General features: G+C 55.9%; 9 protein-coding genes across 9 annotated transcripts; 4 read left to right on the top strand and 5 right to left on the bottom strand.

Annotated features, from left to right (window-relative positions):
- Window positions 1-329: 329 nt before the first annotated feature.
- sec22 (Protein transport protein sec22) lies at window positions 330-1108 on the top strand (the record flags this gene model as incomplete). Its single annotated transcript, XM_032022447.1, has 3 exons — window positions 330-363; window positions 425-569; window positions 640-1108. 3 exons carry the CDS (start codon window positions 330-332, stop codon window positions 1106-1108), a joined length of 648 nt encoding a protein of 215 aa, XP_031880677.1.
- A 465-nt stretch (window positions 1109-1573) lies between these two features.
- CGGC5_v003436 (uncharacterized protein) lies at window positions 1574-2790 on the bottom strand (the record flags this gene model as incomplete). Its single annotated transcript, XM_032022448.1, has 2 exons — window positions 1574-2361; window positions 2574-2790. 2 exons carry the CDS (start codon window positions 2788-2790, stop codon window positions 1574-1576), a joined length of 1005 nt encoding a protein of 334 aa, XP_031880678.1.
- A 2210-nt stretch (window positions 2791-5000) lies between these two features.
- Window positions 5001-7089, bottom strand: CGGC5_v003435 (Cleft lip and palate transmembrane protein 1-like protein; the record flags this gene model as incomplete). The annotated part of the gene is made up of 3 exons (XM_032022449.1): window positions 5001-6139; window positions 6193-6970; window positions 7039-7089. 3 exons carry the CDS (start codon window positions 7087-7089, stop codon window positions 5001-5003), a joined length of 1968 nt encoding a protein of 655 aa, XP_031880684.1.
- A 1720-nt stretch (window positions 7090-8809) lies between these two features.
- CGGC5_v003434 (uncharacterized protein) lies at window positions 8810-9536 on the top strand (the record flags this gene model as incomplete). The annotated part of the gene is made up of 4 exons (XM_066151126.1): window positions 8810-8920; window positions 9023-9137; window positions 9259-9437; window positions 9510-9536. 4 exons carry the CDS (start codon window positions 8810-8812, stop codon window positions 9534-9536), a joined length of 432 nt encoding a protein of 143 aa, XP_066009505.1.
- A 48-nt stretch (window positions 9537-9584) lies between these two features.
- FCK1-1 (Bifunctional cytokinin biosynthesis protein) lies at window positions 9585-10522 on the top strand (the record flags this gene model as incomplete). Its single annotated transcript, XM_032022452.1, has 2 exons — window positions 9585-9819; window positions 9981-10522. 2 exons carry the CDS (start codon window positions 9585-9587, stop codon window positions 10520-10522), a joined length of 777 nt encoding a protein of 258 aa, XP_031880665.1.
- A 660-nt stretch (window positions 10523-11182) lies between these two features.
- CGGC5_v003432 (putative proteasome subunit alpha type-6) lies at window positions 11183-12199 on the bottom strand (the record flags this gene model as incomplete). The annotated part of the gene is made up of 3 exons (XM_032022453.1): window positions 11183-11827; window positions 11942-12053; window positions 12162-12199. The coding sequence occupies 3 exons, from the start codon at window positions 12197-12199 to the stop codon at window positions 11183-11185; spliced, it is 795 nt and encodes a 264-aa protein (XP_031880664.1).
- Window positions 12200-12940: 741 nt separating this feature from the next.
- vps55 (Vacuolar protein sorting-associated protein 55) lies at window positions 12941-13396 on the top strand (the record flags this gene model as incomplete). The annotated part of the gene is made up of 2 exons (XM_032022454.1): window positions 12941-13196; window positions 13263-13396. 2 exons carry the CDS (start codon window positions 12941-12943, stop codon window positions 13394-13396), a joined length of 390 nt encoding a protein of 129 aa, XP_031880663.1.
- A 527-nt stretch (window positions 13397-13923) lies between these two features.
- ABZ1 (Aminodeoxychorismate synthase) lies at window positions 13924-16446 on the bottom strand (the record flags this gene model as incomplete). Its single annotated transcript, XM_032022455.1, has 1 exon — window positions 13924-16446. The coding sequence occupies one exon, from the start codon at window positions 16444-16446 to the stop codon at window positions 13924-13926; it is 2523 nt and encodes an 840-aa protein (XP_031880758.1).
- A 446-nt stretch (window positions 16447-16892) lies between these two features.
- On the bottom strand, window positions 16893-21032 carry trs120 (Transport protein particle subunit trs120; the record flags this gene model as incomplete). The annotated part of the gene is made up of 1 exon (XM_032022456.2): window positions 16893-21032. The coding sequence occupies one exon, from the start codon at window positions 21030-21032 to the stop codon at window positions 16893-16895; it is 4140 nt and encodes a 1379-aa protein (XP_031880662.2).
- Window positions 21033-21277: the final 245 nt, after the last annotated feature.

Here is a 21277-nt window from a genome sequence, read left to right as displayed (position 1 = left end):
GCAGGAGCCCTTCTGAAGGAAAACCCCCTGACGGAGAAAGGACACACAGCACTCTAGGCGATACCACCATCACCGTTCGTCGGAATCTCCAACAAACTTCCGCTCGTGCGCAACACACATCGAACATTCGGAGATTGGCCACGAGACCTTGGGCCGCGTCTTGAGGACACGTCGATATCTACCTATCCATCCGTAGCTACCTGCAGCAACCGGCGATAGCTTCCCCCCGACGATCGAAGCCAGAGTCTCGACACGTCGAGCCTAAACCTCCAACGCACCCGTCTTTCCTGCTCATCCGCGACCACAAACAACCCTCACACATTCCCAAAATGATCCGCTCAACGCAAATAGCGAGGCTAGACGGTATGTCACCCTGCCCCCGAAGGACCCCTCCAGAGGAGCAATCTGACACAACTCGCGATAGGCCTGATGCTCTGCGCATCCGTCGACGACGAGCAGCAAGAAGCCGCCCTCTCAGAAGTCAAGTCCCAAATCAAGCAGATCCTCCGCAAGCTCTCCCGCAACTCGGAACAACAAGCCAGCATCGAAAGCGGCTCCTACAACCTCCAGTACGTCTTCATTCTACCCTATTCTCTCATGGAAGACAACCGCCACTAACACATCAAACCCCCCTTCCAGCTACCTAATCGACAACGATATCACCTTCCTCTGCATAACAGACCGCTCCTACCCGCGCAAGCTCGCCTTCACCTACCTCTCCGACCTCGCCCGCGAGTTCACCACCACATACCCGATCTCCCAACTGCACTCGCCCGCCCTGCGCCCCTACGCCTTCATGGAGTTCGACACCTTCATCTCCCGCACAAAGTCCACCTACTCCGACGCCCGCGCCTCCCAGAACCTCGACAAGCTCAACGACGAGCTGCGCGACGTCACAAAGGTCATGACCAAGAACATCGAGGACCTACTCTACCGCGGCGACTCCCTCGAGCGCATGGGCGAGCTGAGCTCTCGCCTGCGCGACGACAGCAAAAAGTACCGCCGCGCCGCCGTCAGGATCAACTGGGAGCTCATGCTCAAGCAGTACGGCCCCTTTGGCGCGCTGGGCCTCATCATCATTGTGTTTCTGTGGTGGCGTTTTTTTTAAAAACAGCGTTTGTGGTCAGGGGGTGGAATTCTTGCGTTGGTATTTCCAGGGGGGAGGGAGGGGTGTATATTTGTTCATGTATATCAATCAAGTTACGGCGCGCGGGCTTCTCGGACGACGGAGGTGTGGGACCCCAAAACAAAAATCAAGGGAAGGTCTGCTGCCGAATAGTGGTATTTTCAGTCTTAATGTGGAATATGACCCAAACGCTACCAGATCGGTATCTCTGTCGTCTCTTTGGTCTGTTTTTCAGACTCTGTGGTATCTAGATGAATGTCGTGGAAGATCTGCCCTAGGGGAACTGTGGTATCAAGGAAACCAGAATAATCTCATGCGTCATGTGGGATGCGGTGGAAAAGCCCGCCCACTTCGTAAACCCCCCAACTCCTCGCCGGCATGAAGACCACACACGTATATGTACAGGAATCAACCAATGCGCCGCCATATCGTTATTGAAAAATGCTGTCACATCACCACGCAGTCCTTGGCCGCTTTGGGCAGTGGCACGGCGGGTATTGATGTCGCCGTGTGCTGCCACTCCAGGTGTTCTTGGAACGCTTGGAGGTCTTCGAAGCCAGACTCGTCTTGGGCGTTTCTCATCTCGTCGTCGCCATCTTCGCCAGGTTCAATGTACGGAGCCTCGTCGCAGAAGGGGCATTCCAGACGAGCTACCCAATCCCCTTGGTACGGCGCGATATGGTTCGCGATGGCCAAGGGCGCATGCACAACCGTCTTTTGCTCCCGATTCGCGGCGCTGTAGGCGGTCGCCTGCCAGTGCGGCAGCTGTGTGGGCGAGCCTGGTCTTACGGCATTGATCGTGGCATCTGTCGCTGCGCGCATTGCCGGCATGGTCTCTAGGTCCTCCCACACGAGGTGGCCGTCGCAGAAGTCGCAAACAAAGGCAATGTCTCTGTCTCCGAAGCGCTCAAACTTGCCAATGTTGTTGCACGCCCTGACCTCTTCCACATGTCGCCGGTGGAACTCCTCTTCTGTCACGATGGTTCGGGTCGCCCATTCCCGCTGTTTCCTGTAGACGAGGAATGCGCCGAGACACCTTGACGAAGACTCCTGCTCCGAATTGAATATCCTCCTTGCTGCCCGGCATTGCGCGCGGTGCAGTTCGCGGCGCAATTCAGTCGTTTCTCGTGCCCATATCGGGTTGATTGGTCCGCCAACCTTTGCCCAGTCCTTGAAGTTTTCGATATGCGTCTCGAATTTCCCTTGTAACCTCTTCAACTCGTTGATCGATTGTGCTAGAAAGATCGCGTCAGTGGAAGGTCTGGTAACAGCAGCGGCGGCGGCAGCGGCATCAGCAATAACAGAACGGACTGCGGCGGGGAGTCTCTATGGGGGAGCCGAGGGAGGCAGCCACTTAATCGCGGGGTCCCGTAGAATCGTGCAGGAAATGCGGTTCGGGGCGCCATAAGGCAGGGCAAAAGTGCAAGTTCGGGGTCGGTCAACTCACGTCTGCGATCGTTCATGTAATAGCGTTGGCCGTTGACAAGGACCGACAGTTCCTGGAAGTCCTTTTTGGCGTCATCGAGTGTATCCTCAAGCAGGCGCAACTGCTCGTGTTCGTCAGGTCCCCAGTGGTGCTTATCGGCGAATTTCAAGATACGTAGGCCATCACTGATCAGAGTCGCGATGGCAGCCAGAAGGGACCCGACGGTAGAGCTGCTCATGATTCGGTGTCCCTTCCGTTGCTCTCGCGGCCTTTCGAGCTTCGAGGAGGTGCGTTCAAGGCGAGAGGGCGCGGCGGGGGCAGCAGCAGCACACGTCAAATCGAAGGGAGGGGGGTTGACTGCGTGCGCAGCTGTCCGCAGCAGTTCCTCGCGTGCGAAGCCCCCAATAATAAATTCCGTCTGGCGCCCCTTCTTTTTGGGGGCAGGAATCCCGAAGGGGGAGTGAACGGCGGCGGACGGCGGGCGCGGGCGGCACGGCCACACCGTCCGAACAGGTTTTGTAGCTTACGTTTCCCTTAAAGTGAGGTCTTGGCTCCCTCCCGTGGAGCTTTCGGGGTGCCGGGGGCGCTCCAATTTGGGATGATGAGAGACCCGTGGAACTCCACTGCGTACGAGGCAGCGTGGACCTGGAAGTCCTGGGAAGTCCTAGGGACCTGGCAAACCGAGAGGCCGGAGCTTCGCTTGGCGGGATGCTGAAGCCTATGCCGGCTTGGGGGGCTTTTGAACCGGTTTGCTGCGCGTTCTACGCCGTATGTATGCGGGGGGGTGGGTGTGGCTCAAAGGCCTCGTTGTTGGCTGCTGAACTCTCTGTTGCTGGGGGACCAATGCGGCCATCTATATGTCATGACTGAAGATCCATGGGACGAAATGATGACGAGCGGGGGAACCCGGGCATGTGAGAACGGAGCCGGGTGGTTCCTGAGTCGAAGAAAAGAAGCTCACGCGACGGCCGGAAAATGGACGGTGGGAAAACGTGGTCGGAGGTGATGGAATGTGGGAGCGGAGGGACCGTCGATAGGTTAAAAAGGAAAGAAAACAGCAGACGGAGAGACAAGGGAGTTTGAGGAAGATTGTCAGTAAGCCAAGTGCGACGAATTGTTTTGGTCCGATCCAGCGAGCGTGTTTGGTCAAGACAATACAAGAGAGGAGCCGCAGCGACCTTGCTAGGACGGAAAGGATGCAATCAAAATCCAATCCAAAATAAAGGCGAACGAGTCGACGCCGACGGGAACTTTAGGTTTTCGGGGTGTCGCTTTTTAGTTTTTAGTGGAGGACCAGGCCAGCCATGACTGCTTTGGGCAACTACCGTGTTGATGCCATTGGAGGGACTCTGTCGTCTTTGCGGCCCTTCCTGGCCATCTTGGAATGATTTCTCCGTATTCTTCGTCTTAGTCTCTCTGCTTCCTTCCTGCCGTCCAGGGTCATCACCATTACCAACCTCTGACTGCCTGCTCTCAACCCAACCTGTTAAGTAAGGAGCACCGTACCTTATGCTATTTACAGCATCACGGGCCGAATGTTCTAGGCTTTCTCCCCTTTCTCCATCCCAATCAAACACAGCATTGCGTGTACTCGATCCGATCAACCGAACGAAGCCTAACAAAACCTCTTTGCCCAGAAATTGTCTGCTCTAAATGGGTATGTCCTTCCCGTAAACACTCCACTATCCATCCAAAAGCCCAAGGCCCCCCAAACCCCCAAACATGCCCGGGTAGCTAGAGAAACAGCAAAAACGTGGAGCTGGATCCATGCTCCCAAACGCCGTTGGAGGGGACCTGGCGTCATTAGAAGGGATGAGACCCTCTGATAGGTGCGGTGACATACGGGTGTTCGGATGCTTGTCTCTGCCCTACCAGGCACGGGGGCTCTGACGACTGCGAGCCCCCGCCATTGGCGGTTTTTACGGGGGCCCCTGCTGCGAATTTCAGCCGCCACCGAGCTGCTACCCTTTTGCAATCGCTGAGTACCTAGCCCAAGTGTGGCCCGGCCTGGTCCCGTCTGCTGTAGCTCGCTCTTTACCTTACTTTTAGAGATGCTTAGTGTTTGCGCCCATGGCTCCGTCGTCTGGGTTTACGCTCGAATACGAACTCCATCTAGCGAGCTTTTCGTTGCTTTTCCTCCGACCGATCTCTCTTAGCCTCGCTTCTCATGTCCAAGCGTGCATTGTACATTGTATACTTGTGAGTTGGGATGCTGGCCAGATAACATGCCATTGATGAGTGACACAGCGATGGCTTCGTTGACGGGAAGCAGCATTAGCCTCGATTAGGTATTACATGCGACCAGGAGACACATTCGCTTCGGCCAGTCATGCAGCAAGATGAGCCCCTGGTTCCGTATCTACTTGGTATCTGTCTGCTTCGCATGACTTTTATCTACATCCAAGTTTGCTGCACGCATCCACTGCTGTGCGACACGCCACCTCACCTCTACTTCCTCTTCTTCGCCTTGCCAGTGTCGGCGCCAGTGGCCTTGCCAGCAATCTCCTTCACCTTCTCCACCGTGGGGTCGCTCTCCAGCAACTCCTTGGCCTTCTCCTTGTCCGTCTCCTCCTCGTCCTCACCGCCCTGGCCAAACTCGTTGACACGGGTGTAATCGGTCTTGTACGCATAGCGCTGGTAAAGGTAAATAAAGAAGATGATGTCGTCACGGAAAGTCGACAGACGGTGCAGGAAAGGCATCTTGATGGTGAACGCGAACAGGTCGTCGATGAAGGTGTTGAGGAACTTGTACATCATCGCCTTGGCCGGCATGTGTGCAACACTCTTTAGTCTGTAGTTGATGTACAGAGAGGGAACCATCATGAGGAAGCCGGCGCCGTAGACAGACGAGACGAGGACCGCGAGGACGTACGAGTACCACGACTTGTGCGTCTCATACACCAAAGAGTAACCGGCGTATCCGAGAAGGATAGGAACTCCTGCGATGTACATGTACTTGAAGGCGATCTCGTCGTATTCCTTGGTCTTCTCCTCGGTCTCGCTAAGCTTGTGCTTGTCCTCGAAGACAACAGAGAATGGCAGCCATGACCCGGGCGGAGCAGGTTTGATGGCCACATTGACGACCGTGGTGATCTTCCAGAGCTCAATGACGATTCCGACGGCCTGAGAACCAAGAATCATCCAGCTAGTGTTCGTCGAGTTGTCGATGAGGTAGAGCAAGATAACGGCCTGCATGAAAACGTTGGCCAGGATGGAGCGGACGGAGATACCAACGTTGTCCTTCTTCTTGCGGTAGTGAGCGATGTCGGATCCGAAGGCGAGCGTCTCCAAGATGATGTGCGCAATGCTGACAACGACTGTAATGCCGAGGAGGATGGGGTTGGTGTCAATGAAGATCTCCTTGACCATCTCGATCTCAGAGCCGTCACCGCCGCCAGGCAGAGAGTTGCCGTAGGCAGCCTGACGAGCAGACTCCTTTGCACTCGCCTCAATAGCAGCAAGGGTGTTGAACTGCCATAAACGCAGGTTGTTCAAGTCAATATGAAGAGGAACCTCGGTGACGGTATCGTTCAGCAGCATCATCTGGCTCTTGAGCTGCCAGAAGGTGTTGACGAACAGAATGGGGTCTGGCACGGGTTAGTCATGATCATCTGGAGACATGTTTGGGTTTGCTACTTACAGTACCATGAGTGCTTGCCAGAACCATCTCTCGCGCCCGTCGGCTCGAGTTGGAGGAACTGGCGGATAGCGGGGTGGGTTTGACGGTACTCCAGAACCCCGGTGTTCGGAATCATGGACAGACTGGCATTGGGGTGGTAGTAGCTGGCGATAATGGGACCAGTGTCTTGCTCCTCGACAACCGGCTCAGGTTCCTCCTCGGCCTTGTCTAAAAGCGATCTCGTCTTGAACTCCTTCTTCTTGGGGATGTACTGGGTGAGAGGGAACGCAAAGTAGTAGGCCGAAGCGGGATCGAAGGTATCAACGTGAGGGTCGGGTTGTGCTCCGGGGAGCGACACGTAGAAGTGACCCCACAGTGTACCGTTGTTCTGAACAGAAGGGGGGATCTTGATGGTGGTATCCACGGAGCGCTTCTCGCTGTAGTTTCCAAGCTTGAACTTCTCCTCCTTCAATACCAGCTTCTCCTGAGGCGTCTGCGACAGCGGGGTGGGAACGACGTTGTCGGAAACAGTGACGATAATGTCGACGTAGCTATCCATGGGCCAGATCGGGGCCAGCTTGTGGGGGATCTGGCTAAAGGTGGCACCCTCGTTCAACTCCTTGGGGCGAAAGAGGTACGGGGGGATGTCTTCGGTGTTGGCGGGAACGCTGACGACGTTACCGTCGGCGTCCTTGACCTGAGTGCCCGACTGATTCTTCTGGAACACGTTGTTCATGAGCATGTTCATGCCGAAGTACACACTGGCGCCGAGCAGCAACTTCTGCGTCATGCTCATACCCTGCCGAGACAATTAGGTCAGTATGATGTCGCGACATCTAGAACCGAGGCTCGGGGCCGAAAACTCACGCCTTCCTCCTGCGGAGCAGCCGGCCGAGCCGGCGCGTTGGGCTGAGACATGCTGTTTGTCAAACACCTGCGCTGGCAAGGGGAGCAAGTCGAAGCCGAAGGACAACAGATCGCGTGCTCTTTGTAGACGACGATGCGGGCAACAATGCGGCAGGTTGCACAATAGCCTCGGCGTGCGTCTGGCGGAAGAGGCTGGCTGTTTGCTCGGGCACAGACAGCTTGTCGCGAGTTGGCACCTTGTCGAGCAGAGTCGCGAAAGATACCGTGTCTTCTCCGGCGCGGGAACCGTGGGAGTTGGCGAGCGATGTCGGTTGGAGAGGTGAAGTCTGGAAGGGTCCGAAAAGGAAGGCAAACTTAACGGGGACCCCTGGGTTTGACAGATTGCGTGCTGTTCGGGCGAATCAACGGCCGAGGCGCCGCCACGACCCAGAAACCCGGGCTGGGCGGGGTCCTTAAAGATGCAGCGTCTCTAAACATTACATGTTCTTCCAAGAGTAACAACTCATCCGGCATTTCTCAGTTTGTAGGGCACTTTTTTCTTCATTCAATCCTCCTTTTCCAAGAAGGTTGTTGGTCGATTGGTACTTGATTCAAGATGCATACCCTTGACTTAGGTACTCTGCAATAGTTGATGGCCCACCACTTGATAGCAGATTGGGGGCCCTAAGATCTCCGCGGCAAATAGCGAGGGTCGCCCGGAGCACCAGGAGAACAGGGGCCTGTAAGGTTGTAGTGCAGTGCAGTTGCCCCAAGGGCGGGGAGAGCCCGTAGCACCGGCCAGTAGATGCTAAATTGCACCTCCGGCTGGAGCAGCCAACAACTGATGTTGCTCTTGCATCAAAGAAAGGCACACTTCTGTCTCTTCCAGCGTGCCACAACCTATGATTGACATCCTTGACCCTGTTAGCCAACGTCTAACACCGACTCAGATCAGGACCCAAAGAGACACTCTTCACGCCTCTGCCATCCATTCGGCAACGGCGCTGGGCACACGTGAGGCACCGTGTCGTTACACGTGTACATGCCTGTCAAGAAGTGGCATCTGCCAATTGGCCTGCGTTGCGTCAAGTATTCTTCATCGCTGACAACATGGACTCGTTTGCGAGTGCCGCTGCTATCTACCTAGGATTCAGACGGTTGCTTTGAGCATCCCTTGGCTCGCTGCCGCCACTGCCCTCTTCCCCGACTTTAGGCATCCTCTGATTCCCGCCACTACGGTCATCCTAGCGGGACGGCCCAGTAGAGTCATCAACGGGAGGCCAGAACTGCGCACCGCGTGGCACTCGGACCTCGCCGGCAGGTCACCTGAACACTTGTGCGGGCCAGTCGCTGCGTAACAAGTTGACAAACCAGACACGCTTGGCTGTTGCAGACGGGGAAATGGGAACCCCCAAGAGCCGTCTCGTGTCGAGGCGATGAGAGGCGAGAAGGAAAGAAACCGAGTCCTTCTGAGGGAAGCTGGAGAAAGGTCGAGTTCAACAAGAAAAACCAGGAGTCAGTCGTGTGCCCTGTCTCGCCCCGTTCCAAATCCACGTCCATGTCAACAAGCCCAACACCGGCGGACGTAGCTTCACCGTCACACCGCACCCGTCTCCTGTCCTCGTTCCGGCTACGGGCTACGAGACACAGGGCCCTCTGCTTTGCTTTTCCCATTCCCAGCTGGGCCTACGCATCGACCTAAATCGTCCACTACTGTACCGGCAAGAGGGGCCACGGATCCCCGAGCGAACCTTCTGAAGCCAGAAGCAACCACAAGGAGCCAGAGGAGCAGATGAGCCAAAGAAAAGGCGACATCATCTCGCGCCGTGTCCAGGTGTCGTTCCAGCTACCTGCGCTAAACCACCAAACAAGTCCTTCGGCCCGCCGCCCATGCGCCGCAGCGGTAACTGACATCTCGTTGTCTCATTCCCATCTGTGCTTGCTCTCGCCTCGTCCAATCTTTCCTTTCTTTTTCTACCTTTATTCCCTTACATGTCATTGCCAGGATATTGATACACCAATTCGCCAACCCCATCGCCCTCCTGAACCCCAACCAACACTTGCTGCAAACGAGACAAACTTGCCTCCCTTTTCGAGCCCGAGACTCCATCCTGAGAAACGTATATAACTGCCCTCTCTTTCACCGCCATCTCCTCTCCCCTTTTCTCAGCTTCTCTCGTGGGCTTCTCTCTCTTTTGACTTTTTGTTGGAATTTTCCTCCTCTGACATTCTGTTACTCAGTCTTTGAAACTATTTCGGAAGACGCCGTGAACCGCACAGTTGTTTCCGGCGTGACTCCTTCTCTCTATCTCTACAACTCCCAATCCGTAACGTCCCCACAAAAGTACCGTCATCTTGACCCCCCGGGTGTGTGTCTGTCTGTCTCCCAACGTATTAAGACCGCCCAGCATCATCTCATCGTAAGCCTCTCAGTCTCTTGGTCTCTGCCTCCAACCAAACAGAAATAAAAGCCACTAACTCTGGGAAAAAAGAAATTCAATCACAACAACCTGTCTTGAACGTTGTTTTCATTCCATCTCTCAACACATCAAGAACAAGCCGCAACGATGCAGTCCGGCGGCCCTTCCCCATTCCCGGTATCCCGGGACGGAACTCCCAGTGGCAACGACAACGGCACAACCAACGGCAACACCAATGGCACAACCACCAACGGCACAAATGGCGTGCAACGCAGGGCAAAGATCTGTGTCTACTGCGGCGCCTCTCCCGGTTTCAAGCCCCAGCACATGGAGGCTGCCCGTGAGTTGGCAAGAATCATGGCCGAGAACAACATCGACCTCGGTGAGTCACCTTTCATCCTTTCTCTCTCTCACTGCCATCTTCAGCCGCCACAGGTCTCAGTCATGACACACACGATGACAACCTAAGTGGCGCACCAAACCCAAGACAACATGAAACGCGCAGCTCTCAATCATCCTTCAATAAACTAACAAAGCTCCCAGTCTACGGCGGTGGCACCGTCGGCCTGATGGGCGAGATGGCAAAGTCCCTCGTCGCCCTCGCCGGCCCGGACGCAGTCCACGGCATCATCCCCGAGGCCCTCGTCAAGTACGAGCGTGACGGGACATACGGCACCCTCAACAAGGACAACATGTACGTCCCCGACGAGACCGTCTACGGCCGCACCACCGTCGTCAAGGACATGCACACCCGCAAGCAGATGATGGCCAAGGAGGTCTTCGCCGGCGGCCCGGGCTCCGGCTTCATCGCCTTGCCCGGCGGTTACGGCACCATCGAGGAGGTCCTCGAGACCGCCACCTGGAACCAGCTCGGCATCCACGACAAGGGCATCTGCCTGCTCAACATCAACGGGTTCTACGACGGCATTCTCGAGTGGGTCCACAAGAGCGTCGACGAGGGCTTCATCAAGCCCGCCAACGCCGACATCCTCGTCACCTCCACCACACCCGAGGGCGCCATCAAGGCCCTGAGGGATTACAAGGTCTCGGAGGCCACCTTCAAGCTCGACTGGTCCAACTCTTGAATCAACCGCTTCACAAACCGGTAGAACTCATGTTTCTCTCTAAAGCGGCGGGGGTGTAATGAAGAATCACTGTAGGCAAACCGAGGAACTGAGGAACTAGAAAGGAGGTGGAGGGCAAGTGTGTGTGTGTATGTATGTGCTATGCGAAAACGGATGCGTACCGGAGTCTGGCGCCCTTCGTGTTTCCCCCCTTCTGCATCGCGCTTCGGCTGGGTTGGGTCATTCGAAAAAAAGGGGCTTGCCTGCCTCTACGGGTCGGCCCTGGTTACACACGAACCAAGACATTGGATGGTGTTTGTGCATTGTTGGCTGTAGTTTTTGTTGATAGATCACCATAAAGAGTTACACAACCGAGATAACAAACTGAAAAACAAAATCATACAAACTGTCTCGGTCACAAACAGTGCAAGTGTCGGGTGCGCGGGGCTTCATCTCATTGAATCATCGGATGCAGCTCATTCATCGGCTGTCAAATCTCCTTTTCCGTAGTGTATTGGTACAAGTCTAAATGGGCCGGCTCGTGTTTTGCTCCTGCCAATCTCAGCAAGTCCAATCCGTTTCCGCAGAGAAAACGCAACGGTCCTGCGTGATGTGGTCCGATGCAACGCGCGGGTTTTACCATCCCAAAGAACCGCCTTCCCTTCCGTGTCTCACGTCCGTCTATTCGTCAACCTCCATGCCCTCAGCACCCTCCTCGCCGCCGCCCTGGCCCTCGCTCGCCGCGACGCTGTCGATCCACTCCTTGACGTCCTGGCCGTCAAACATCTTGAACGGCTCGATAACCTTCAGGCCGTCCTTCTCCGTGAAACCGATGACGCCAACGCTCGTGTTCTCGACCGTCAGCTCGCGGTCCTGGACGAGGGACTCCTTCAGAGCCTTGAGGCCGTGGCGCACAAGCTCCTCGCGAGAGCAGTTCTCGAACTGGTCAATGTTGCGCTCGAGGTAGGTACGGGCCATCTGGGAGCGGGCGCCGATGGCGAAGGCCAGCATCTCCTCCGTCATGCCGGACGGCTGGAACTCGAAGAGGTGTGGCCCACGCTCGTCGACACCGGCGACGAGGAGACCGACACCGTAGGGGCGCTTGCCGTAGACCTGCGTGTTGATCTGGGCCTTCTCACCAATCATATCGACGAGGGTGCGCAGAGGCATCGAACGGCCGTACGTCATGCGGTGACCGAGGCATTGCTGCTTCATGAAGTTGGAAAGGACGCGGGCGTCTGAGGTCAGGCCTGCGATGGCAATGCCGGCGTGCTCGTCGACAGGGAAGATCTTCTTTTGGTAGGATGAAAGCTCCTCGGCGTTGCGCTGTGCGGGTGTGACTAGTTAGCCTTCGGTCTCGGGAGACTGGGTCGGGCGTGAGAGGGAAGGGATGGAGTTGTGATAACGTGAGTGACTGCGTGCTGGTGACATCGTTCGTACCTTGATTGCTACCAGGACGGCATGTGTTTTGCTGGCAATGCCTACTACCACGGAACCCTGCTTCACTGCTTCGGCTGCATACTCGATCTGGAATATACGGCCTTGCGGCGAGCTGTGTGTCGTGTTGCGTCAGCGAAGCTGTTCGTCGTGATGGTGCTCGCCTCCACCGCCAGCCGGGGGCGGCAGGGAAGGCTGAAGGGCAGCCAAACGGGGAACCTACAATGTCACCGAGTCGTTGTCGTAATTGTTTCTGAACATGGCGGGCGTAAGGGAGTGATCGTAGCTTCGTCAAGCAGTTCAATTAAGCTGCCGTCGATATCGTGTCGTGGGTTGAATGGGAGGGAGAGGGAGAGGGAATCGCGGGGTGGTTTTCGTGGTTGTTGGGCAAGAAGAGCAGCAGCGGGAGCAGTTACGGCGGAGAGTAGAGCTTGTGGATAATCAACCCCCCCAGGCCAGCTCAAGGCAGGTCGAGCTTTCGTAGCACTCTCTCAGCCTGGAGCAAGGGTGTGGATGCGTGTGGTGTGTGCTCCGTGCATTTGAGCTACGTACCTCCACGCCGGGGTCTTGCCGGGTGGGGATTAGCTCAGCAGGAACTGGCAGCTTCAACTGGACTGGACCTGACTGGATGGACCCGGGACCTGAGCGACCGGCTGGAACAAGGTTGCGCCGTGCTGCGCTGACGACGGCCGCAGCAGCAGCACACGACGCTGAGGTGCGTCAGGGCCGCCAGAGGACCCGCCATCGCATCCCAGCTTCAGCCTGCTACCTTACTCCCAGCCGAGCCGCGACAACGACAGCCGAACCTTCCCACCTGCACGAAAGCAACCGACACGACTCCCCGACTTGACCAACACATTGGCGATTTTCTTCATCCACGACTTGCGATTCTTTTCAGGAAATCGATTCGAAGCCCCGACGGGGCCCTAATTCCAACCCGATACCTTTCCGAAACAAGAAGCGCAACCCACTTTGACACTCCTCGACGCTCCGACATCCAAGATGCCTACCGCGGGGCTCAAGACCATCATCGCCCTCTCCTTCGTCCTCGCCGTCGGTTTCCTCCTGGTTATCCTCTCCTGCGCCCTCTGGAAGGTCTACTACCCGCTCCTCGTCGTCGCCACTTACGTGCTGGCCCCGATCCCCAACTGGGTCTGCTCGCGATGCGCCAACCCCGATGACTTTGTCGAGAGCTCGGGCGCCGCCGTGCTGGACCTCGGCCGCTTCTGCACTGGTTTCCTCGTTGTAATGGGAATTGGTTAGTCGTCCCACTCGTCGGGTCCCTCTTCTAGACCAAAAAGCTGACCAGTGACCGTCTCTGCAGCCCTGCCAATTGTCCTGGCCCACTCCGACCTCATCCAGATCGAAGCCATGTTCATGTCCATTATCGGCGGTCTCCTTATCTATGGCACAATCATCAGCTTCGGCATGTTCTTCCAGGAGGAGCAGGAGTTCTAAAGCATCCGACCGAACGAAGCGAACCCGGAGAGGTATTCGGTCTTCATGGAGGAGATGCGGTGGTAGGGAACACATATCTTTGGCCAGTTGATGAGCGAGGCCTGTACAGTATGACACGTCGGGATCACGAAGGCGCTCAGGGCATTCGGCAGGGAGGGATTGGATCACTGTGTTTGATACGGAGGAGGAGCTTCTCACATGTATATCCAGCATCATTCCGTCAGGCGGGCGTTCCCTAATTCGCTGTTTTGTTATGCGACCATCTAATTCGAGGGCATGGTATTCATTAGACGGAAAGTGTACCGAGGGTCGAGATTGATCATGCTGATAAGTCTGAAGTTGTCTTTTTTCCATTTTCTAGAATGGATCATCCGGGTTGTCTAAGTTGAGTCTAATACCCGTGAAGGTCACAAGAGTCTAATATCCCAGATACGTTGAGGTATCATCCAAACACCATGCCTTTATCCCCCGCCAAAAAGTCACAACGCCAGAAAACCAACGCCCTTGTAAAGACTCGCCTGATTTGTTCAGGCTTCGGCAAACACCCCAAGGGGCCCCGCCAACTTGGTGAACATCTCCTCCCTCTCGCCCTCCGCCGTGCTCAGAATCGTAACGGCACCACCGGCACCAATATGCCACACTTCTCTGGGCTCCGTCTCGCCCTCCTCAGGCGCCGCAGCCTCGTCGTCCCATTTGAACATGGTCCGGATCGTCACGCTCCAGTCGCCCTTGCCGGTGACGTCCATGTACCCCACCACACCCGAGTACAAGCTCCTCTCCCGGTGCTCCTCGATCTCCTGCAGCAGCTCACAGCTTCGCTTCTTGGGCGCGCCAGTCATGCTGCCCGGAGGCAGACTGGCGGCAAGCACATCAAGCCCGGTATGCTGCTCCTCGATCGCACCCAGGCGCTGCAGCTGCCCACAGACAACGGTAACCATCTGGAAGACGGTGGCGTATTCCTCGACCTTCATCAGATGCGGCACGGCCACGTTCGATCCGCAGATGCTGTGGAGGTCATGGCAGACGAGGTCCACAATCATGAGGTTCTCCGCCTCCTCCTTGGGGACGTGCAAGATCTCTTCTGCCTGAGAGAGCGTCGCGACCTCGTTTGACTTGCGGACGGTGCCCTTCATCGGCCTCATGGAGATGGACCCGTCGCTGCCGTATTCGAGGAATCGCTCCGGCGAGCTGCTGATGAGAGTGGCGCCGCCGAGGCGGATGAACGACCCGAACGGGGCGGGTTGCCGGGTACGCAAGGTCTTGTACAGCTTCCACGGCGTGACGTGCGCCGACTTGGGGTGGTGGTTGCCGTTGACGCGGTTCGTGTAGGGCTCGGTGGTGGGACGACCTGGGAGCGTGATCGTGGTCTGGTCTGTAAGGCACAGCTCGTATGACTCACCGGCCGCGATGTACTCCTGGCAATGCAGCACCTTGGCCTCGTACTCGCTGGCGTGAGGAACGCGGACGATGGGCTGTGTCGCGACGGTCATGGGATCGAGGTGGTGGCCGTTGACAGCGGACTTTCCAGGCTGCCAGAAGTGCGAGGTCTGCAGCGACGCCACCACCGAGTCGATCCAGAAGTCAGCGTTGAGCTTGCGCTTCTGCAAGTGCTGGACGTGAAGAAGCCCCTTGGCGTGATCCACGACGATGCTCTTCGTCACCCAAGCCCAGCAGAGGTCAGGTCTCTGGTGCCCCCGGTCAGCGGCCACGGGTACGTCGATGCCCTTCAGCCCCATCTCGTAGGTAAGATAGCCCATGAATCCACCCCTGAAAGGAGTCTCGACATCCAGTGGGGGGTCGGAAGGCCTCTGGACTGCGCGGGGTGCAGGAATGCGTCTCTTCTCAAAGAAACTGGACAGCAAGTGCCAAATGTTCTCCTTAGGGCCAAACGGAATGGTCTCCATCAGATCGATAGGGAGCCCCTGGCTCGAAGGCACGCGAGCTGTGGCAAAGTCATCCCCGACATGGTATTCAATCCGCAGTGCCTCCTCCACGTCCAGAGCAATGATGCTGTATCTGCCCCGTACGTCCTTGGCCCCTGTTGCCGTCGTACTTGAGTTGGCTGAATCCAGGATGATATGCTCCGCCCTGCCACTTTTGAGTATCTCCACAATGTCCGGCACCTTGATACCCGCTGGAAGATTCATCGTCTTGAAGACGTACTCGCAGTCGAGTCCAACAGTCGCCAGAGACGTAGGCATCTCCGTCCACGCCAGAACGGGCGCATGTCCTCCCTGAGCTGCAGACCGAATCTCTGAAAGCAGACTCGGCTTCAGAGAGTTCCTCGCCAGAAACTTTCCGTCAGTCTTGATCCTTCTTCCCGTCTTCTTGTTCCATTGCATGGCATGCACAAACCAGTTCTGAAGAACAGCATGACCTGTTTGCTGGGTGCAGACGGATTCCGGGTGGTACTGCAGACCCCAGAAAGGCTTTTTCCGATGCTTGACTCCCATGAGAATCCTCTCATTCCCGTCCTCTCGCTCCTCGACGGCCCAAGACAAGGGCATCAGATCAGGTACATCACGAGACTCCCATCGCTTGTGCTTCCAGTCCACGTCGGAAACCGAGTCCTGTCCGATGTCGGCGCAAAGGCTGTGATAAAGCGTCGCCTTAAACTCGGGCACACCCTTGAAAATGTCTTCCCAGCACGATGAGTGTGGCATCTCACGCTCAATGGCGCGAACCATGCCATGCAACCCCCGGCGCAGTCTTCTCACCTTCCCACCAGCGCTCAGGACCAAGCTCTGAAACCCAAGACAAATTCCCAACACCGGCAAGAGGTGCTCCTCCCGCAGCCTCCAAACGCATCTCATGAGCCCGACGTCCTTCTCATTTTCCGGAGAGCCCGGCCCAGGCCCGCAGACTACCGCATGATAGCGTGAAAGTTCCCGGTGGAAATCATCTTCAAACGTTGGCGAGTCGTGGTCCAGCAGCGGGGTGTCAATCGGCAAAACGTGCACATCCGCCTCCAACAAATCCGTCAAGAGGGAGACGATGTTGTTCGTAAAAGAGTCGTAGGCATCGAGAAACAGGATCTGAGGTCGCGTCATCCTTGGGGATAAAAATCTCCGATTCCCGGACCGAACGACAAGGTCTCGATGCAACGCTCGCCCTCTCTCGAAGCGAACGACTTTTGACACCCGTGTAAATGAGATGAGTCCTTGGAGGGGTTAGAGAAAAAAGACCCGCCGTCGGCTAGCGCCGGAACTTGGACCTTTACAAAGAAATTTTGGTGGCAACGAAGGCAGAAATGAGAAGGCGGTCAGGGCCCGGCGCATGATTCAACGCCGCAGGGCCGTTTGCCAGGGATAAGCTTAATTCGATCGCCGGGTCGATCAGTCATCCCTGGAGGCTCAACCCCTACGACCACAGTCGTGCTCAAGGGTACTTTATTAGCTACGTAAAGAGGCCGCTACGATTGCCAATTCCAAATCTGCTATGAGTCTAGCGCCTACGTCCATCATACAGTTCGTCATACACGATGTAGCTTACGCTGCTAGTCGTGGTCTATCACTTTGACGACGCAGGGTTGCCTCGAATGCCAGATGCGCCGCTCCTTTGCGCCGAGGAGGGCGTTCATCATCGTTTGGGTATCCGATCGTTGTCGCGCCCCTTCCTTCGTCTCTTCCTTCTCCTTCTCGTCCTTGGGCTCTTCCCAGATCTGGTATTCCTCGACCGATGCTGCGATCTCGAATTCTCCTCGACAAAGGGCCATAGCTTCGACCTCCACTTCGGTACTTGACTTGGCAGCCAGGGGCGGAAGGGCTTGCTGCAGTGTGCCATTCCAAGCAAACTTCCGTGTAAAGTCTAACGCGACGTTAAGAGGTCTGTGACACAAAGCTGGCATCAACCGCAGCATCGGGTAGACTGGTTGAGCTGAGCGGTTCGTGATGCCCACCTTAATCTGTACGAAGTTGTCGACCAGAATAGAGTGATCCGCCGCGATGCCAGTATCGGTACTATGGTCCTTGATGGAAATGTCGATACCAATGTCGTCGATTCTGAGAGCATCCATCATCCGTGGAGAAAGCCTAATGCTCCGCAGATCGATGTAGCCACCTCGCCTGGGACCGGACACCGCCTTCCAACGAGCTGTAAGCGTGTTGAGAATCTTCTCGCGGAACCAGAACGCCTCGCGATTGGAGCGTTCCATGTCCGGTGTAATCTTGCTAGTGCTGACGACGAATTGCCGCTGTCTCGAGGGGTTCAGTGCTGGGATCGAGGCGTGTGGGTCGTCGAGGTATATCCGTCTGATAGGGACGATGACTCGGCTGGTATTACCAGGCAGTATATGTTCGTCAATCAGGACGCCGTCCTCGCCATCGATCTGTACCTCCATATTGTTGGGCCAAGCGTTGCGCAGATCCATGGACAGCAGGCAGAATTCGTCTGCCAGTGTGGATGGGTCGGACTTCAAATCAAGGTGAGTAAGACTGAGTAGTGGCTGAGGAACAGGCCCGCTGAGAGGAAGCACGTCCAGCCTAGAGAGCTCGACGCTGGCGTTTACAGTGACCGTCAATTGCAATGCGACTTGGCGAGTGTGATATTGCTCCGTAACTTCCTCTGGTGGCACTCCGAGATGTGCATAGTCGATTTGAATGGCAGCATTCGTCAGCCCTGGCTTGCCTAGAATTTCAAAGTCGAAAGTCGCGGTGCCCCCGGGGGCGATGAAGCGCTTCTCAGGTTCCTTCTTATTCAACCGTCTAAGAGCTTGACGCTTCATGAGAATGAACTCATACTCATATAGCTCAGCCGGAGTGGCGTCTCTGTTGTTAAGCCCCGCCTGCAACGGCGCCTGGGTGGAGTCCTGGAAAGAGAACAGCATGAAGTCGGCTGGTGTTGTTGAAGACAGGTTTTGGAGGGTGACGGAGAAGACCTGTCTTTCTCCCTCGAGGACCATGATCGATGACTGCGGCAACGTTGTCGACTTGACTACAATGACGGGCTGTTGGGGAATGACATTTAAGCCAATGTTCTCAGCCTTTAGCGGCCGCCCAGGAGTTGTAGAAGAAATGCTGTTTTCGAGAGCAGGCAGTCCGGTGGACTTAACCTTTAACTCTGTCTCGGGAGTCCAAGGCTGCTTGAAAATTGGGAACCTCCTTTCCCGACATCCACGAACGCGTATGATCGCGCCAGTCACTTTCAATGCCCCTGCGCCTCTGGGAGTTCCAGAAACCTTCAGTATTTGCGTCCGGTAGGGGCCGATGACGGTACTTTCGGCATTTGACTCGAATTCCGCTCCACTGGTGTCTAGGCGAATGCTCTCAATGTCGACCTCAATGTCGAAGGGGTTCTGGAGGGTGATCTTGAAGGTTGCTGGCTCGTTCGCTACTAGAGTGTGGATAGAAGCTTTGTCGGGTTGCTTCAAAAATGGATTGTAGATAAAAGGGTTGACATCCTGCGACGTTCTCGCCGTCACAGCCCCCGGGAGAGTACTTTTTGCATGAGGAACTGGTATCCTGCTGTTAGGCAACGGCTCCAGTGTCACACCGCGGACGAAGAACTCATCCCAATACTCCGCGGAAAGGTGATCCAACCCCAGTCTTTTAGCCAAGTTGGACGTCTTGGCAATATTTGTCACCAGCCGTATCTGCTCATCGCGGGAAATGACAGGCGACGCGTCTTCCTTGCGAGGCCCAGGAGCGACGCCAGATCCGGCTGTTCGTAGCAGATCGCTCGAAAACTTCAACACACCGTTGAAGTCGGGCAACGCCTCTGAGAAATTAATACAAGCCCTCAAGATGTTCAACTTGACACTCGTGAACCCGAAGAATCTCGCAGCCGACTGTCCTCGAATTCTATCGATGATAGCAGCGTCTGAGTCTTCCACGGCGACAGCGTCGTTGGAAGGCTGCTTCTTCATATCAAAGCCCACAATACCGTAGGACTTGCACAGAAGAGCCAGAAAGGCCTCGATGCCTTGTTCAACATCTCCCTCACCCAGCTCAAGGGCGACAGCACTATTGCTATGCCCATTGGCAGCGTTAAGAGCAACCAAGCCTGCTGCAGGATGAATTCCCATTTCCGCAGCACCTCGTGTTCGGGCTTCGACGAGGCCGCTGATCAAAACCGAAACAAGCTCTCGTGTAACCATGGCCTTCTTGCGATGATGTCCAAGGGGACCCAGTACTGACGCAATTCCAGCCAGAATTGATGCCCTATCCGCAATGGTGAGAAGCTCCGACGCGGACGAAGGGAATGCGCGAAACAGCAATGTGGTGATCTGCTGCCGGCTTGGTGTAATGACCAAGCGTGGTGAAGTCGTCAGCTGCTTGTCAGGAAGCTTGCCAAATATGATCATATCCATTGACTTGTCCCCGAGCTTTCCATCAGCAAGATGCAGAGCGGAGAGAACCTTGCAAAAACGGATTGTGGTTTCGGCCAGGGGTAATGGAGGCAAGTGCTCTGAGGATATCCTAGAGTAAAGTCCTACGATGCGCTCCAAGAGGTCCGGCATTATCAGCTGGAGGTTGCGCATGTGCTTTGGCTGGCTGAGATCCGTTGAAGCTGCCTCTAGCGCAGCCAGAGTTGCGGCCGTGGACTTGTCTTGAGGTGGCAGACATACAGTGGGAATTACGAACTCAATCTTTGCCCACCCGAGGAGCAAAAGACTAATAGTAATCAACTCTAAAGCCTTGCCGTGCCAAATATGGTCATTGATTGATCTCGCAACGGTTGCGCCATCTATGGCTTCCTTCAGGGAATCAGTCCAGCGTCCGGCTTGAAGGTAAAGCGAAGCAAGAACGATGGTCACTCTGCCCTTTCCCTTGGCTCTGGAACGCTCATTTAGCCCACCAGGACCGAAGCCTTGTACAGACACTCGATCTGAGCTATCGGACTTGAAGTGATCGCCAACAGGGTCAGGTGTCGACGAGCCGCTGCTCATGCTTGCAGCGAGGTCGTCAAAGGTGGTGGGTGGATTAGACAACCCACTCCTTACAGGCGTCGAAGACCGAGCCGGTGTTGAGTTGCTGGATGGTATTGCAGAGTTTGATTTCGAAGGCGCGACAGGCATCGACATGCGGTGCAGATGGCGATCTGGTAGCCCGCTAGTGGAGCTTGACCTCTGAGGCGTTGGCGCAAACTGCGAATTCCTTTTGTTCAATGGCGGAGAACCACTCAGGTCCCAGGATGCGCCGTTGACGTGCTTCATGGCATGTGACTGCCCAGGCGATTCGATGGCCGAGTATGCCTCATACATCTTGGCCACGGTGGTTAATTCGGCAAGGAATTGCGACGTGATGTCGCACATTATGGTCTTCATCGTCGTCCGCTTGCACTCGTCCGGCGGTGGAATGGCGACAAGGCCCTCAGGCATGGAAATCGGGTTCTCTTGAGACGGCACATGGTCGAAGATCAAGACTTGGTGGACCAAGGCCTTGCCAAAGCGGTCACGCAGGTCCTCCAGCTCTTGGTACAGCGTTCGGATGTTCTGCTCGGCGATGGTTGGCGCAGTGTTGGACGAGCGCTTGTTGAAGGCGACTCTGTCAACTTCGGATCCGTCTGCGATCGCAATGACGGCCAGAGGTTCGCGGTAGTGGTCGAAAGGCAGAAGGGCGAGGTGGGAGGGTGGAGGAGTGTGGGTTACGAATTCGTAGAATACGGCACCAGGGGGGAAAGCCAACGGCGAGAACATGTCTGGTACCCAATAGTTAGCAAACAGATGCGCAAATCCAAATCCTGAAGTGAGTGGCACTTGCTTCTATGCGGCCGCCCATCGGGGGTGACATCCCGCAAGGAGACGACATGTTCAGGCCGCAGGCGCTCGACGAAGGACGAGAATCGGTCACTTCTGATCTGGCCTACGGGTAGAATCAATGCCCTCACCCTCGCGGGAGCGATGGGTAACAGCGAGTCCAAGCTCATCCTAGCACTATTGTC

The sequence above is a fragment of the Colletotrichum fructicola genome (genome assembly GCF_000319635.2).
Source record: "Colletotrichum fructicola Nara gc5 chromosome Unknown KSG_Nara_v1_contig02, whole genome shotgun sequence".
NCBI classification, from domain to species: Eukaryota; Fungi; Ascomycota; class Sordariomycetes; order Glomerellales; family Glomerellaceae; genus Colletotrichum; species Colletotrichum fructicola.
The sequence above is the reverse complement of the archived record's forward strand: the minus strand, read 5'-3'. Positions and strand labels throughout refer to the sequence as shown.